This window comes from Excalfactoria chinensis, chromosome 1, assembly GCF_039878825.1.
Source record: "Excalfactoria chinensis isolate bCotChi1 chromosome 1, bCotChi1.hap2, whole genome shotgun sequence".
NCBI lineage: Eukaryota > Metazoa > Chordata > Aves > Galliformes > Phasianidae > Excalfactoria > Excalfactoria chinensis.
This window is the reverse complement of record NC_092825.1, coordinates 170349616-170368429: the sequence shown is the minus strand read 5'-3', so window position 1 is coordinate 170368429 and position 18814 is coordinate 170349616. Positions and strand designations below refer to the sequence as shown.

The following is an 18814-nucleotide window of genomic DNA, read 5'->3' as shown; positions in this document are numbered from 1 at the left end:
AACACTGCTTTCCACCTAAATTAGGTTCCACCATCTATTCCCGAAGAGGACCAAAGAAATAACCCCATATCAGTTTTCTGCACAGTGTTATTTATACATCCTTTCACTTTTGCATTTCTATTCACTATCTCTTCCATGCCTTTTTTTTTTTTTTTTTTTTTTTTTGTACAGCTTGTTTATTCAAATAAAAGATGTCTCACCGGTGTAAAACGAAGCAGCAAGACAAAGTTTCCATTGTATGTCTGCATTTCTTTACAACTGTATTGTTTGTGCATCAAATTCTAAAGCCTTCCAGATGTAACTTTTAAAAGACAACTGATCAATAACCATACAGTTTAAATATGAACTATCTGTGGGAATGGAAGTCCAACCTTGTAAACATGTTTTTATCACCGGTAGATAGAAAGAAATGTCAAGGGCTGAGTAAGAGCTAGCTAGCATCTCTTCTTGAAAAAGGATGAGAAGAGGGATACCAAAGTACAGTAATTGAGTTGTAAATGTTTGAACAGAAATAACATTTTGATATCCAGAAAATAAAAGTTTCTGCTTGCAACTGTTTTGGATTTACACCTGTCATACCTCCTTCTACAGTGGTATTCAGGACTCGTTTGGACACTCACCTGTGCTACCTATTGTAGGCTACCTGCTTTAACAGTGCAGTTGGACTCAATGATCTCCTGAGGTCCCTTCCAACTCCTGTGAGTCTGTGATTCTGTAATACAGTGCTGAACAAACCTTACAGTCTCACAGTGTTTCTACAGAGATTTAAACCTTTAAGTCTAAGATCCAAAATGTCATTTCTCTCTGTCTCCCAGGCTGTCTTCTGTCTAAGATAGGTGTTAAGCATATGTTCTACTTTAAAATGGGGATTGCATATTTACTACATTTAATTACAGTTTACATATACATACTCTATCTCTTTTATTGGGACACAGAATCACTCTGGCCTCCTTCTCTCATTAATTTATCTCAGCCTCTACCATTTGCAAGGTTACCCTTCTTCCTATGACTCTTTCATTCTTTCTCTATGGGTTTACATTCTATCTGAAAAACCTGTAACTCTCTGAGAAATAAAAACATTACTCAATGGCAATTTCTGCTAGTTCTCAATACTCTGTTCCCACTGAAATCACTGCTAGCTTTACCATGCCCTCCACTGGGACTGGTGCTCAGGCCTGACTTCATGTTGCAGTACTTCCATAAATGGACTTCTAGGTATAAACAAAATCTATTTTTTAACACTTAAACATGCAATAACATCACCAGTGTGAATTTGCTCTATGCCCATATTCCTGTTTCTGAGGATTCCTAATAACTATTGAATCTGTTGGCTAAACTGACGATAAAAGCCTCTAAGGTATTACATTTCTGTTACTTTGCTGAAGGCAGGGAAGAAAAAAGAGGGATATTAATGCCTCTCTGGGAAAAGAGAAGCAGCGTGAGCATTATCCTTACTGGTCAGCAGGCAATTCAGAGGAAGAAGGTTTCTCTATGCCTTAACACTGGGAAGTTTTAAATGCAGCTCACGTTGCACAGTACAGCCTACCAGCAAGGTACAAAGCCCTAAGAGATCAGGTTGCATTACTTCTGCTGTTCAAAGAATTACATTCTATTTGAATTCAATATACTAAATAAAGCTTAAGCCTTAACAGAGCGAGATTTGGACATTTTATATCTGTATTTAGATGGGTTTATTTTAAACAAGAGAATGTATTTTAAAACAAATTATGAATACGTGCAGGATTACCTACTTCTTCCTTGCTTTTAGATCTGCCAGGCAACAAGGGGAAATGATACCTTACAACACACGAGCAGTGAAAAGCCATCAAATGTATGACATCCCACAGTTCAAGGTACTGGAACACACGTGGAAGTCGGTGACCACATGAGCTATAGCAGCATATCCTTATTACAACTATTCTCCATGCCTTTTCCTAGGTTACTGCACAGTGTTGCCTGTATTCTGTGTCACCAGGGAAATGCTGAACAAATACTAATTCTCTTCCAGGATGAACAGGGTTTATAAACCCTGTACATGCTTCCCATGAACATCTTCTTTTTGCAGGAGGCCAAGAACAATTGCTGCCCAAGATTGTATTTTTGAAAGGTCAACAACTGAAAAAAGCCAGAGGGATTGATTCTGCCCAGGTCCTCCTCTGAACATCTTTAGTATCTCGCACTATGAAAAAATCCCGAGCTGTTACCAGGTGAGCTGTTGCAGGCCCAGGGAAGAAATCTGCAGGCACAGGTATCTGACTCTGTTCCAGTGGGTTCAGACCGGATGAGGGAAAAAGGGGAAAGGTGCAGAAGCTTCAGTTACATAACATAAGACAAATAGAGCACAAACATATTCAGGTAGTAAAGAAAGTAAAGGGCCCATAAAGTGTAGATTCATATTTGCCCTTAAATGCTCATACAACCTGCCCATACTCAAAAGTTATGCTTATGGGGATGCTACAACAGAGAGATTAACAATGCCCTGCATTCTGGGAGCCAGCATTCACCCCATCGACACGCACACACCTCCAGCACTTACAGCTCAGGCTCAACTCTCACAACTGTACTTCAGAGAATCACAAACTCACTGAATCATAGAATGGTTTGGGTTAGAAGACATCTTTAAGGTCATGCAGTTGCAACCTCGTTATAGGCAGGGACACCTCCCACTACACTAGGTTGCTCATAGCCCCATCCAGCCTGGCACCCTCCATGGCAGGAACATCTGGGTGACCTGTTCCAGTGTCTCACTGCCCTCAGAGTAAAGAATCTCTTCCTAACACCTAATCTAAACCTTCCCTCTTCCAGTTTAAGGCCATTTTCCTTTGGCCCCCCACTACCTGCCTTTAAAAAAAGTCCCTCCCCAGCTTTCCTGTAGACCCCCTTCAGGGAAGGCCAGTGTAAGGTCCCGCCAGAGTTTTTTCTTCTTCAGGCTGAAGAGCCCCAACACTCTCTGCCTGTCCCAGTAGGGGTGGTGCTCCAATCAACAGGCATCACTAAGAGCTGTGATTCCAGCTCATCCCAGAAGCCTGTGACAAATCTTTCATGAGTCATAATCTAATACCATTACGAGGTCTAGCCCAGCCATCAACAGCAATAAATTCTGATCTCTTAATTCTAGAATCATAGAATGGCTTGGGTTGAAAGGGACCTCAAGGATCATCAAGCTCCAACCCTCATGCCACAGGCAGGGCCACCAACCTCCCCATTTAATACTAGACCAGGATGCCCAGGGCCCCATCCAACCTGGCCTTGAACACCTCCAGGGACAGGGCATCCACAACCTCTCTGGGCAATCTCAGTTGACTTCTGTACATATAAAAAATTGCTAACAGAAGACTTTCTACAAATACATGCTGTTTAAGTCCATTTAATAAATGCCCATGATTTTGAAAACAGGGAAGGAAAATCTATTCTTAAATCAGTTCTTATCCCAACATCAGTGCCAACCCTCCCCATTTTATCACAAATGCAGTGGCAGTGAAGGTATTTCCTGAAGCTCACACTCTCAGAGTGATGCATCGCCATCACCTACTAGTCAGAAATAACCAGGATAAAGCCATTGTTCATCACTCAAGAAATCTTTAATCTTATCCTTAAGATGCGACATTTTGAAAAGTTATAATAACACTTCCATATCTCAGGGTGTGATAAAGACTGGCATATTTTCAGGTTCTCCTCTGAGCTTGCTGTGCTGGTGACCTACTTGCTTGGACTTGCTCTGTGCTGTGTGATAAAAGAACGTGCAAGCAGAAGGTAATTCATCTTGCCTGAAGATGGACATCTAAAACATTCAGGATGGACTGTTCTCAGCAGGTGCTCTTCTCTCCCCCTCAATTACAAGAGAAGCTTAAGAGAAACCCAGGTTTTTAGACAATCAAAGTTTGCTAAGACTGTTTTCTCTATCAGCTATATGCCTGTCTCATGGAAATACACAGGAAAGCAGAAAGAATCTGAATGTCTTGTGTCTGCCCCCTAGGAAGGTGAGGTATATCTAGTAATGTTTGTTTAAAGCTACTTTGCCTCACCATATATTTGTTACATACTCTGAATTTTGTGATTTTTAGGATGACAAATTGGCAATAATGAAAATGACTGTTTTGACTGTGGTTTGCATCCAGCTGCATTTGGATAGAGATCAGAATTCAATTAAAATGTGCAGATCCCAGCATTTTAAATAGCTCTTAGTTAAATAAGATTACCTTAATTGTGTTGAAAGTATCCAAAAAAGAACAACCATAACATGTTTTTCATTCAAGTCTGATTTAGTAAATAAAGGAAATACTGCCTATTAGCGAAGCATCACTTCTCCTACATACACAACAGCACCCACATTTACAAAACGATTCCCAGACCTCAAAATAAAATGAATTGAAAATGAAAACAGTTCTGAAAACATCTGCACATGTATGACCTTAACATGTTCTTTGTTCTTCTCTGCATTGCTGACTTCATGCGCTTAAAATTCTTACAGTCAGTTGTTCCTGTTTAGTACTTATGGACTGAAAGAGAAAATGAGCATTCTCATTTCAGTTCTGTTGTGGTGGGGGTTTTTTCTTCTTTTTTAAGCCTGAACTCATTTCTCAATTTTGAGTGAATTATAAGAAATGAAAAAAATATACATATTAGCTCTACATTTGCCAGGAAAACTGAAACCATGAGTAACACCAGTGAAATGTCTGTACAGCAACAATTTAAGCCTCAGATATTGAAAAAGCACCAAGACCAGTATTCAGTCCATTGTAAATACAAAAGATAACGTTAGTTTATGAGATATGGTTACAAAACTTAAGATGACCTCAAAAGATTAACAGCTTTCCAATTCCATGTGTAATTAAGAAAACAGCAATACTTCCAGTGGTAGAATTTCTCATTATCTAATGCCACATATTTTATAGCTTTCAATACATTGCAGTTTGTTCACTTCTTCAAATACACTGTCAGGATTTCAAATGCATTTCTTCCTCAAACCAGAAAGCACACTTTTTTAATCAACAATGGCTTTTACCACATAATCAAGGCCTACATTTAAAGAGAAACTCCCTTGAAAAGCAAACATGAAGAATATGCTGATTGCATAAAATTTGTGCAGAATGGTCTCCAGAATGCGGCAGACCAAATAGCCTCCATTTTCAGTGAACAGATGTAAATAATACAAAAAGTAAACAGACCTCTACAGTACCATTAATGTTATCAAGATCATATGACAACAATTCTTCCAAATAACACAGGTTTTAAAAAACGTCTGCTGACACGTAAAGCTTGAGTATAGCTGAGAACAACATTTACTGTTGTCATACAAAAGTTTTATGTCCAGACAGCTCTAAAACTCTAGAAGCATAAAAGTATAACCTGCTTTTCTATGAGGGCTGCTCCAAAAGAAATGCCTCCTGTTTTATGTTGTTGGCCAGCGATGTCAGAGGCAGATGTTGGTGGTACAGCAGTAGAGGCTGAATTTTCCCACCACTACTCCATTACATTTTCTTGCTGTGTGACAGATGGCAGCAGAGGGGCAGTCTGACAGACTGGTGTCTGACATGGAAGTGCACATGAAGCAAAGGTGTGGAATGGAATTCCTCCACGCAGAAAAAAAATGGCAACTAATGACATTCACTGACCCTTGCTGAATGTTTATGGAGACCAAACAGCAGATGACAGCACAGGGAGTCAGTGGGTGGTGCACTTCAGTTGTGGTGACAGTGACAGTGGTGACCTCCAGCAGTGCAGATTTTTATGAGCACAGCCTGCTGGGTTTTTTTGTTCATCACTGGTGAAAATGCACAGCTCATGATGGTGACTTTGCTCAAAACTGGTGTTTTGTAGCTGAGGGTTTGACAGATCAAGCAGTGTAATTGTGCTCCTTGCATCTATTGTAGTCTCCATGGAGACAGGAGGTACTGCTTTCAGAATGACTTACACATGTCTATCAGAAAAATGAAATATATTGCACGAAGTTTATGCTGAAAGTTGTCAACAGAAATGTAGCATTTGGATGCCTGAATCCGGAGTTACACAGAGATAAACATCTGCTTATTTCCCATGCATATCAGACATAAAGAGTGGAAATAAATGAACGCGCAATGCTCTGCACGTGCTTGAGAGAAGTCCTAACTGTGGTGACACAGGAACCTTCTTATTGGCTGATGATGTCATTCAGTCCATAGCAAGGTGTGTGTTTGTTTTCAAAACAGAATGGGGTGGAATTTTTATTTTGAAATTATTCTGGCAGGAAGAGCTCTAGGAACAAAACACCGATCAAACAGCATATAGGCCACATATTATCTTTAGAATGTTCTGTGGGAACACAGAATATTTACACAAGAACCAAGTAATTCTGCACACTATTTTATTACCCTTCCACAGATGGACTAACTGCGAAACACACACTGTGACAGGTCAGGAAGCACCATTCATTCTCTCCTAGAAAAACAGGATGGTGAAGAAGGTGACAAAATATGATAAGGTCCCCAGACTGGATCCTTGGAAGCCCCGGACACCAAATCTCTCCAAAGAAGACATTGGACTTCTTGAATTTCTCCAAGGGGAGGACAACTGAAGCTGTCTGAAGTGTATTAATTATATTTTAGTTTGGAGGGTGCCAGAACAAGCAGAGGGAGAGACATTCATCACCAGACAGTAATAAATCCTATAAAAGAATAATTACTAATTCACATGCTTCAAATCAGATGGTATCAGCAGCTGCCTCCATGCTGACTGAATGATCCCGACAGATTTATGAGACACAATATCAGAAGCTGTTTTCTCTCAAGATTCCTCAACAGAGTTTCTTTGCATCCGAAACAGTCTCCAGCTACCAGAGTTAGAGAAAGGCAAACAAAGACCTTGCTTGTCACGTTTTCTGTAATATTCCCTTCTCTTCTGCTAACCTCAAGGGAGAAAAGCCATAACTATTTTATACATGGGTTAGCCAGTCCTGTTCCTTCTCTTCACTGGTAAATGTATAATATGAATCCCTAGTGTATGGATCTAGAAATACCTGTTCATATCAGAAGTGTGGATCTCACTCAAACTATATTAACAGTTTCATCACAGAGTTCGATCTCCCTCAGCAGATGCCTAAAAATTGTCCAATTATGAGAAAGACTCAGAATAATGCATGATAAAAGCTGTAAAATAGATTAGCATTTTATTTACTAATCATTAGTGGGAGGTGAACAGCAGCTGAAATCACACTGCACTAGTAAGGTCATAGTTACAGTAAATTACTTTTGCACAAATGGAGCTCAATCACCTAATAACTAGAACTGAATGATTCCAGATCTTGGAAGGTAAGGGAAGGGTCTAGATCTTTCACGGGAACTGAAAACAATACACAGGGACACAAAATGACACAGATGTGCCTCTCACAAGGTGGGAGTAGACTGCTGGTCCCACAATGCTCAGTGGGAAATAAAGAGACCAAACATCATCATCTGTTCCTCCTAACAAAAATGGCAGTACCTCACAGAGGAACTGCAATAAGGCTGGCATGGTGAGGCACCAGACTCCTCACTGCCACAGTTCTGCTAACCTACACAGGCTGGAACAAGGGGATAACCTTCTGTGTCCAACAGCATGACACAGATGAGGTAGTTCAAGGACGGGCAGAAAGGATCCTTAACACACTATTCAAATCCTTCTTTGTTCCATGCACTTCAAAATGTTGCAGAATCAACTACACTTCTCATCTAAAGGGACTTTAAATTCCACATTTTAAATGTTTGAGGTCATTATTACATGTTTAGTCATGCTGAGATTTTTTTTTTATTTTTTTTTTTTTTTTCATTTTGCTAATAACTGAAATGAAAACATCTCTGCTGCTAAGATCTTCCTTTTTTTCTGGTTGTTTTCCTTTGCACTATTATAAGTGCAAACATTCAGATAAAGACTAGTGAGGACAGTGCTTTGTTTTCAATACAGTAAATCCAGGGACTGGATAGATAGTACAAATTTTCAACTCCCAGAACTGCAGAAATTCACAGCTTTCTTTTGCTGTTTTCTTGATGTCAGTAATGAAAAATTGTGGATCTGATGGGAGGGTGAAAGGAGGCAGAGCCAGACTTTGCTCAGTGGTGCCCAGTGCCAGGAAAAGAGGCAACAGGCACAAAGTGAAACACAGGAGGCTCCCTCTGACCACGGGGAGCACTGCTGTGCCGTGCAAATGATGGAGCACTGGCACAGGCTGCCCAGAGGATGTGGGGTTTCCTCCTTGGGGATATTCCAAAGCTGCCTGGACATGGCCCTGGGCACCCTGCCCTGGGTGTCCCTGCTGGAGCATGGCTTGGGCCTGAGGGACACAGAGGTCTCTGCCAGTCCATTCTGTGATTATGTAAATAATATTTACATACAACAAATGAATACAGGAAATGGTTCTCTCCTAACCATGTGAGCAGAATAGAAACAGAAGCCCCATCTGGTTACCAGGTTGGCTGTCATCTTTAGAAAGAAATGAGGAAGGCAGCTCTGGGTATTTCTGTTCCTGTTCGGCCAATCATTTTGAAGGCCTTTTTGAACATGAAGTGCAAGAAATACACTGTCAAAACTACAGTGACATGTACTTAATTTGTAATTACTTGGCTGCAGAAGCATATATGGAAAAATATTCTGTCTCTCTTCTGATAAGAAAAACAAGTGACACTTTTCTACTCAGTCAATATTTTGACTAATGGCTTGCCCAAGGTAAGCTGAAAAGCAATCTACTTGACAAGACTTGACTTTAAGTCCTGCCACACTTGGTGATAGCACAAAAATAAGGGTAGCATCAGGAAACAGCTTTTCCAAAGGCTGTGGAGAGAAATCCTGAGACAAGATCCTTATACAGAAATAAAAGGCACTACCTGCAAGCTTTAAAAAGCACCCTCTCTGCATCTGCATGACAAAGAAAAAAACAAAAAGCCTTTAACATTCCAAAAGAAGACCACCAAAACAATCCACAGATCCAAGCCAACATACCATGATGTATATTATTATTACTTTCTTATGGCTTTTGCCTCTTTGCTTAGGCACCAAGTGAAATCAAACCCAAGAAACACTCAAAGATACAAAAAGCAGGATTTCCCCATTTTGTTTCTTTGGAGGGGAGGCTGCCATTTTATTTCCACTCCACGGAAGTTATTTTCAGGCAAGCATGCAAGATAAGGTATCTGACTTTTATGCAGGCCATAAGATGGTTGCTTCACATGTTTCTCTGCTCTCCAAAACAGCTATCCATGTGTCCTCAGCACATCACACAGCTCTAAGTCTGCAACATCTCTAACGATGACAGTGAACAAGAGAGCAGTGGCAGCAAAGCTGTAGCATTTTAAGGACTAACACACCCCAGTGATGATCTCCAATCTTTGCCTGTGTGTGATGAGGGCTGTGGTTGATCCTTTTGCCTTTCCAAGCGGTTCAGTCCTTACAGTTAGCACGTGTTAACCATAGTGTTACTGCCAGAGGCAAAAATGGTGGCAAATGCATGAGGACTGCCCACTGATAGGTTCTCACTTCACATGTGCCAGGATCAGGTAAGGGACTGAGGAAAGAGCAGGCTGAAGAGATGTGCCAGTCCACTCTGCATCCTCCTCAGCATGCCACGAAGGGAAGGACATGTGTTTGGGACTGGTCCGCAGGATCTGCACTGGATGTCACATGAGGGTCCCCTGCAGTGAGAGCAAGTTTCTTTCCGGGGATAGTTGTTTGTTTCCATGTTGTCATGTGTCCTCAATTCTGCCAGGAGACAGGCTGTACATAAGGAGGTGGGAATGCAACATCACAGCCTGACTGCTCTATGGGCCCAAGGACAGACATGGGACACCTCTCATTCAATTGTGCTGCGAAAAGTAGTTGACACAAAGCTCCCTTGTAGCATCCATTTCTCAGTGGCAACATGTAATGTACTTTGAAGGTACTATACAGCAGATATCAAGGAACTGGCTCTGGAGGTTCATGTGTTTACTTATGCAAAAGGAGATCACATCTACAGTAGGAGCAGACAGATGGTTACTACATGATGTGAGAATTTTACCTCTTGCTTAGAGGCACCTAGTTCAGTAGATCTAAGTTGTATGAATCAATCATCTTACCCTATAAACAGCAAGCAGCCTAAGAATACCTCTGAGAGCTCTTCTTGCAAGCAGTTGGCTGCACACCAGAATCTCTCCTTAAGTAAGAACACCTCTCAAGATTCACCTGGGACATGGTGACGCCTTGCCAATAGATCCATCCTAAGTGATTTACCGTTTTAAGCCATACTAGCTTTGCTAAGACTTCATCTTATATTCATTATGCACTCCCAGCCCCTGTGTAGCAAAAAATCAAGGGTACCCAGCCATTTCATATTCTGTTAAGTCACTGTCACCATGTTCAAATTACCACGTTATATCTATTTTATACCAACAAATAACTTTCTGACTTCCTCTTACGAGTGAAGTTTTCAGTGCTTTAGTCTCCATCCACGACAGCAAAACAGCACTGTGAAAGTCAAAGCAGCAAGAGCACAGACCCACAACCTGATTGAGAAGAAACCAGAGTGCAGTAACGTCAAGGCTTTCTATTGATTTCAAAGCAGCAAATTCTCTGTAGACTTCTGTGATGAGGCTTAAAGCCTTTTACTGACATTTTGATGAGTTAGTGAAATCACTCCTATCAATGCTTGTCCCTACTGAGACACTGTGATTAAGAAGCTGTGCTGGTTCACTTCCACAAAGAATCTAAAGGCATTATTACCACTTACTCGCTGGTCTCATGCAGCACTGCTGTCACTCATTTGCTGAAGCAAAGTATTTAACGTTCAAGCAAATTCCTGGCTGAAAAATTAAGACCACAAGGGTACAGAAAGAGCTTCCAAATTCCACAGTACATCTGGCAATCAACATTCTGCGTACCTATTTGTATTCCTATTTTTATTCCTCTCTAACTACTCTGGACTGCTTCTTCATCCTCCATACACTTTTATTGTGAGTCACATCAGATTAGAAACACATGCAGCTATGAGAAAAATCATCTGTAACCGATCCAAGTAAACAATAACAAAACCCACGTATATTACACTATAAGCTTCTTTCAACTAAAGGAAAGAAAAAAAAACACCGCAAGAAAACAAACAGAAACAATACAAGACACTTTAAAATACCGACAGGTTTCCTTAAGGTCTTGTTTAGAATTGTATTGCAGATCAAGTCTCTTGTAGGATATCCTGTGGATGACACATGAGATCGTGAGTATAGGAGAAAAACTATCCGGACATGGTGAACCCATTGTAAAATGTGCCTACATACCAGAGGATAACTGAATTCCTAAGCCTCTTCCTTTATCCTGCATTCATTCATATGAAGTGTGAGCCAGACCCCACTGCAGTAAGAGCTGATAGAAGTTTTTGCCATTGATTTCAGTGCAACGAAGGTCAAGCCTGCTATTTTTCAACTTCTTTCTGGACCACACCGTTTAATAAATATTTTTATAGACTTTTAACAACAGCAAATCCCAATGCACAGCGGGGCTAAAATACATTGGCAGGAAGTTCGCACAGAAGGTAGAAGTGTGTCCTCCTGTCCCAACTCCAAATACGCACAGCTCTGACTGCCAAAGCAGAAATTAGGGATGTTGGCTTTCACAGCGTGGGACACAGATCAAAAAGGAAGCATGAAACTGAAGATTACTCAAGTACAATAGGAAGCTTGAGATCATGTAGGATTTATTCACTACCAAAAATACTGGAGCCAAAGCCACACTCCCAGAAGAAAATGCATCCAGTTTGATACTGTAAACAGGACGCTTCCTTAGCTCTGTAAACAGGAGATTGATTTGAAATAAACTGCCAAGGCACCTAACCCATCCCAGTCCAGTTAGCTGAGAGATCCTCACCAGAAGCAGTGATATACGTGGCCTATTTTATCCAAAATGTGGTATAACGTAATCACCCTCTTAAATATAATATAATCATCAGCTTTTTTCCAGGTGATTTTTAGATACAATTTGAATCAACAAACTGAAAGGAATACTACTAAAATTTCCTGCATTAGAAGGCAAATTCTTACTACAAAGAATGCCAACACAGAACCTTCATGATATTCCTTAGCACTCATTTTATTTATTTTAAGCAGCTAATCTCTAGGCACACAGATTCCAGAGCAGGCAGAGACAGAAAGCCCCTCCCAAGAGAGCTGGGAACACGCTACTGACAGCTGATGGGCACCTCAAGGTTTCTTAACTGGGTAGGTAAAACTGAACATTGCTACATGAGGAATGAAAGGCAAGGAGAAGGGACACAGCTGGGTGTGGGAGAAGAAGGTGTCACAGCACCTGCTGCTGCTGAGCATGAAGAACAGGGGAATTTGTATGAATGTGGGGAAGAGGGGACAGAAGGGATGGGCCAAACAACTGCTCCTTCTTGGGGAGGGCATATTGCACCCGCCTTCTATCGAATTAAGGAGTGGCTGAGGCTGGAAGGGACCTGTAGAGGTCACCATTGCTGCCTCCTGAACAACAGGGAGCTGGACATTATCAGATGTTTTGGACTCCAGTACCTAAGGCAGGTGCCTACTTTTCCTGTGTTAAACCAGATTTGTGAGATATCTGCTCTCAAAAAATCAGCCTACAATTTGATGTAGTTACATTTTAAAATAAGGAAGATGATTCACATGAAAAGTCTGGATCACGAAACATTCAGATTTCTGCTGCAGCTTTGGTACAGATGCCATTATTAGAATTGCAAAATGAAATCTATTCCCTGCCCTGCTCATTCACTATTTGCCAAATGGGCTTCTTGCTGTACGGATAATACATATTTCGTAGATCTGTTCTTTTTATGCAATATCTATATCTTGTCTAAGGAAAAAGTGACAGGAATGTAATGTAGTGAATTTACACGCTATTTTTGTTGAAAGAACTTCTGTTTTTGACAACCCAATTCCCTACACATTTCTCCTTAATTAATTAAAAAAACTATCCGTACACAGAGCACTTCAGAACTTCCACATCCAGCCTGGGCAGTTGATTAACACCTTTAAGAGTAACTGTTGGTTTCAGCTCAAATTCCACAGATGATATGGCTGGTGACATCATGTAAAAAGAACCTCAACTGCATGGAACAGTTTGGCTGGAATTTCTGTCTAGCTGTTTGTTGTTCAGCTGAGACATGGAAAGTCACACGAAACCTGCTATACTGCATGCTCCCTCCTCGTGTCATCTGACCTATGTATTGTGTACATGCATATAACCTATACAGGATGTAAAAGGTGCAAGATGTGTTTGTGTATGCGTACACATCGTACGCCTATGATACACAAGTACTGTATGTATACGTTCTTATTTCAACAGAATGTTTGACAGATTCTGCCAGTAGTTGTACTCTTGCTTCATAAGACAGTTAGTTTAACTGCACATGGCCACATTCTCATACAAGCTATTCAAGCTTCGCTATCATAGAATCCTGTAGGCTGCAGCCTCTGGTCCTTAATGGAATTATATAGATCCACAAAGTTAACCACACAAAGAATGTTACTTCACTAATGATTCCCTATGAACTTCCTATTTATTCTTATTCCTAAGCACTTTATAAAATGGGATCACAGTTTAAAAAAAACCAACACATTATTTTCACAATTTTCAGCAGTATTTCATTTCTAGGAATCAAAGCAACAAATTATCTGGTTTTCTCTGTAAACCCTTTAATAATTATCTGGCCTACATTTCATGCAAATAAATGCATTAAAGAGAAGCTAGAACTGCTGGGAGAATGGCTGGAGAGTTCTAAGTAAGGCAACTTCCACTATGTGATAGCCATCCACCTAGCAAAATACATTTCAGTGCGTAACTGGAGAACTCCTCTAAACTGCTTGCTGCTGAGTTGGGGTTGCAGTTCTCATGTAATATCCTTTGTTACTCTTCAGTCCAGACAGTTAATTATACAGATAAGAGACATCATCAAAGTTAAACAATCAAAGAACAAGTTGCATTACTATGGGCAAATTGTGATTTTTACTTTATTTTTTGGTAATCTGATGAAGCTTGAAAGGTATTTTAGTAATTTTGCAGTAGACTTAACTTTAGGTTAGCAGATTCTGCTAAAAAAGAGCATGTATACAATGTTTTTGTGCTTTATACTACAGAACTCTTTAAGTGTATTCCAAACCTGTGGTTCCTAGATCACTAGTGACACAAGAGCCATTCTAAGAACATTAAATACATTAATTCTAAGAACATTAAATACTAATGTATTTAAGAAGACCCATTCATTTCTACTCATGATAGCAGACACTTAACATCCATCTGGTGAGAGAACACAGCCCAAACTGCCAAAGTCTTTTTGGAAGTGGAGGGTAACATTAATGGTACATACCCCTTTGAACAGCCAAAAGCTGCTGCCACTTCTCCAGGGTGGTAAAATATAACTTTCCTTTCTATTTCTTTGGCACACAAGCAATCTAAGGTTTGAAAGCTGCTAATTTTTTAATTCAAAATAAAAATCGTAAGAACTCAGAAAAACTTAAGTTGTCTGATGTTATGGATTTTCAAATCCACTTCAGGAGATACTGAACCTACGGCTTCCAGTTGTTCACATACAAGAACGATCTGACACTATGTCTTTCATCTAAACTTTGAGTTTTAAAGTTGGAAATATACATAATGGGGCTTAGTATGAGTATACAGATTAGGCATGATTTCTTAGACTGAGTGTTCATACAGATGTTTGCTCACAACAGATAACAGTGAACAACTGATCTTTCAGCTGGAAACCAGACAGTAAATATTATTTAGCACTTTTCATCTCTGCTTTTCATCTCCATGTACACATAACCAAAATATCAGACTTCTTGCAATTAGGTAGAATTATATGCATACCACAACTTGGTAAACTGAGGTAAAGATTATAAGGGTATCATCTCGAAGCCCCCCGTGTGTAATTATGACAAATTTCAAAGGACTTAACAGATAACAATATTAATAAAGACTTTAATTAAATACCATTTCATGTGCTATAAATGTTGTTGGCAGCTCCACAATGCTTTAAAATATTGATTAGTGCTACACTGGACAGCTGAATCATCAACGCCTGTCCTTTCATGAGGGCAAGATGATGTCTTGTAAGCAGATTATTTATATTTTTAATACCTTCAGCAGGAAGTATAGTTCAGGTTTGGCAATCATTGGGACTGATTTTGTACGTGTTGCCCTTCATCTATAGACTTCTTCCAAAAGCAATCTCAGTCTGCACTAAGTGCAATTACAAACAGACCAACCTCTTTTACCTAGAAGAAGAAAAGACAATCTGGAATCTTGCACAGTAAGAAGTTTGTTTTGGCCAGAAGCAAGACCAAGGCTCCGAATTATAGCTCTGTGTATTCGGCACCTCTGGTTTATCCTACTTGGAGCTAACAGAAAACTGAAATCCAAAGGATTGTTTTCTTTTTTAATAAAGTGTGCAGGTGGTCTTGGACATGCCAAGATAGAGTATTTTTTTTTAGACAGCTAGACAGATCTGGCTTCCTTTGCAGTATCTCTCTTAATTCCACAATGTAATAATCATGATCATCAAACCCTGGACATAATATTAAATTAGTTTTTATACTTGCTATGCATTTTGAGAGAGACTGTTGGAACACATTTCTCCCAGCGTATTGTGTGCTCTTAGATCCTATTCCATATCACTATATCTGCAAATACTTACAATGCAAAAAATACTGTCTGCCTCACTCAGCAGTGCAGTCCACATGTCTTTAATGCAATTCCATACCAGACCAAAACAAAACATTGAAAACTGTAAAAGACAGAAATACTTCTGGTGGCGGACAGCCAACTATGGTCTGAACACTTTGCTTCTGAGCTTGTCTCATGCACGCAATATTTGGAATACAGCTCATAACCTTTGGCGGTACAAATATAGGTCTTTAGTCAACAAACTCAAGTAACAGTTTGGTCCACTGGAGTAAGCTCAGGCCTGTTCGCAGCTGAAGTGCCTTAGATGCTATAAGCAGATGCCCAGCTCCATTGGCCATGCTAGAATACTCTGTCCTTTACAGAGAAAAAAAAGAACTCCTGAGTGTAAGTAGAGGGCAAGGCACGATCTAAGTGGAGGTCTGTATGCAGTCTTCCTCAAGTTGTGCTACCTGCTTGTTACATGGATAATGCCCCATTAAAGGGCTGCAGAGCTGTCTGATCTCTGCATCAGCTCACTTCTTTCCTGTCCATAGGTACCAGCCAGCCTGGCTACCATCCATACAGCACACAGGGGTCAGTCAGAAGTGATACACAACTTCATAGAGATCTGCCTTTTCCAGACAACAACACACTGCCTGGTGCCATACCTGGCACAGAGAAGGTTCAGTCACCTCAAGGTGTAAAAGAGACCTTTAAGGGTACAGAGCTTAATTGCAAAGATACATGACCACAACTGGGAAAAAGAGTAATTAACTAAGCATTTCACACAGCCTTGCTCCCTCAGTCACTCCAAAAAGAAATTTCCCTACAAGAAGTTTTCTTCTGTGCAAAATACCCATCACACTGCCAATAACGTGAAAACTCTACTCACATTAAGCATTACGGATTTCTCCACTGACTAAACAGAGGAGATCACTGTAAAACACATTTTAAGTCTGAAGGAGATCAGCTCTTTCAAGGTTAAGATGGCAGGCTAACAACTCATGGGGTTTGATAAAACACACAGCCATTTTAAAGAATGAAACAGTAATAATGGATGTGGGCTTTTATTGCAAACACATTTTGTACTGGATTAAATTTGGTTTCCAAGATCCAAGCAACTGCAATTTTGTCTCATTTCCAGTTTTGTTATCTCAATTTTAAGAAGTCTCTCCACCTCATCTACACCACCATGCACTGACAAGGGAAGGTATACAAAAGATTACTAAGTTCAATATGGCTCCAACTCTGAACCAAAAACATCTTCCAAAGTCAACTGTATACCCATTACATGCACTGTATACACGCTGAAAAATAAACACTGGCAAATGCAGAGTACAATCTTGGACATGACTCAAGTAAGTGGGTTCTTAGAAAGGATTTACAAAAGATATAAATGCTGGCAACTGAAACACATTAACTTGAAGACTTGAACCGAACTCTGCTCCTTTTCAGGAGAACATCTCGCATTTCCCTCCGTAGGAGGTACGCTGCAACAAGCAGGCGCAGATCCTCTTGCATGGCACTGGAACACAGCCTGCAGATCCCACAGCAGAGGCTCTTCCCCTTCCCAAATCCTAAGAGTTCATATTCTTTGATCATGAGCAAGTTGCTTCCGAAAGTGAATGAGTTGTGTCAGTGCTTTGCAGCCCCGCAGTCATCCACCACAGGGCCACAGTTCCGCAGCACCTGAGCGGCTGAGGCCGTGGTGGCTCACAACAGGCAACGTGCCCGTGTTAAAACACGAAGACTGGGACCATCGTTCGTGCCATGCCCTCACAGCCTGACAGCCTCCAGCCACCCTCCCTGGCACCCACCATCACTGGGCATCACTCTGCCAGCAGCGTGGTTGGCACTAACGGGGAGCACTGCCCTCACAGACCCCAGCGAACAGCCCACCCCGTGCCCAGGCCCCTCTGTCAAGGCTACACTCCAGAAGGAGGAACGCGCACCGGGAGCTGACGAACGGGCTGCCCGCACAACCAGTGCCCACCGCCCCGGGGCCAACAGCCGACGGCCACCACGGCGCCTCGGACCGGACCGGGCACCCCGCGCCGTGTGCGCGCTGTCAGAGAGAGGCGGGCTGCCGGGACGTCCGTTCCAAGTTGCCCCCAGGAGTTCGGGAGAGGCCGCCGGGCAGAGCCACCTCTCCGCCTGCACCTCCCTCCCCCCGCCTGGCCATCCGCGCTCCGGGCCGGCAGCCCTCGGGGCGCTCTCGGGACTCCGTCCGCAGACCGAGCCCTTCGGGGATCAAGAAGGCAGAGGGACACTCACCATCCCGTCTGACGTTGGAGGAGCGCAGGGCTCTGATAGATCCGCTCTGGGCAGGGGCGGTGGTGCCCTGACGGCTGCAAAAGTTCGCGCAGACGACGGCGTAGAGGAGGAGGAGGATGAGCAGTTGCATTGGGATCCGCTGTGCACGGGACGGCGGCTCTGCGAAGAAACGCGGCTCTGCCCGCCGAGCTGCTGCCCTCCCCGGCTGCTTCTGCCACCCGCACTGCGTGCGCTGCTCCTGCGGGCTGCCCGAGCGGCTGAGGGAGTTGTGAGCCGGGCAAGAAAATGAAGTAAAATAAAAAAGAACACATAAAAATCCCACCCGAAACAGCAGTCACAGCCGCCGAGTTACTCCCCCAAACTTCCTCCACGCTCAACTCTCCGCCGCGCGTCTGTGCCCGGCCGCAGCGGCAAGGTGAGAAACCCCCGGCGGGCACCGCCGCCCCCTCCCCTCCGGCGGCCGCGCCGTGACCCGGCTCCAGGCGGAGCCGCGCTCCCCTGCGGCCGCCGCGGCGGAGCTCCGCGCCTCGCACCGCCCCCGCGCAACGCTCCGCTCGGCTGCAGCCGCCGCCGGGGTGTGGGGCCGCGGGAGCGGGCGGCGGGCCCAGCGCCGCTGGGGGGGAGAGGCGGCCCCGGGGGAGGGGGTGGCCCGGGGGTAGAAGAAAGGCGGCGGGGAACCGGGCGCGGGCCCGCTGATGGATGCGGCGGCTCCGGGCCGGGTGGAAGTGTGGGAGTGTCTCGGCACCCTCGGGAGGGCTGTGGAGTTGGGCAGGAGACCGAGGGAGCCGGAAAGTGGAAGCGTGTTCAGGAGTAACGTTAGCTGAAGGAGAGCAGCATGATACATAGGAGAAACGAACGGACTCCTCTGTCATGCCACTGTCCGCAGCTTTTCATAAAAGGTTAATTCCTGCTGATTTAGACCCTG

The 18814-nt window shown here is 42.6% G+C and overlaps 1 protein-coding gene across 2 annotated transcripts in view; it reads right to left on the bottom strand.

Moving 5' to 3' along the window:
• PDGFD (platelet derived growth factor D) overlaps positions 1–18449 on the bottom strand; it is a 134829-nt gene extending 116380 nt beyond the window's left edge. The window contains exon 1 of one of the 2 annotated variants that reach the window (XM_072326705.1): positions 17890–18449. In XM_072326705.1, the coding sequence (XP_072182806.1) occupies positions 17890–18019 (130 nt within the window). In that variant the 5' untranslated portion in view covers positions 18020–18449. The remainder of the gene's footprint in view (positions 1–17889) is intronic. The other variant, XM_072326704.1, reaches the window with a different exon arrangement.
• Positions 18450–18814: the final 365 nt, after the last annotated feature.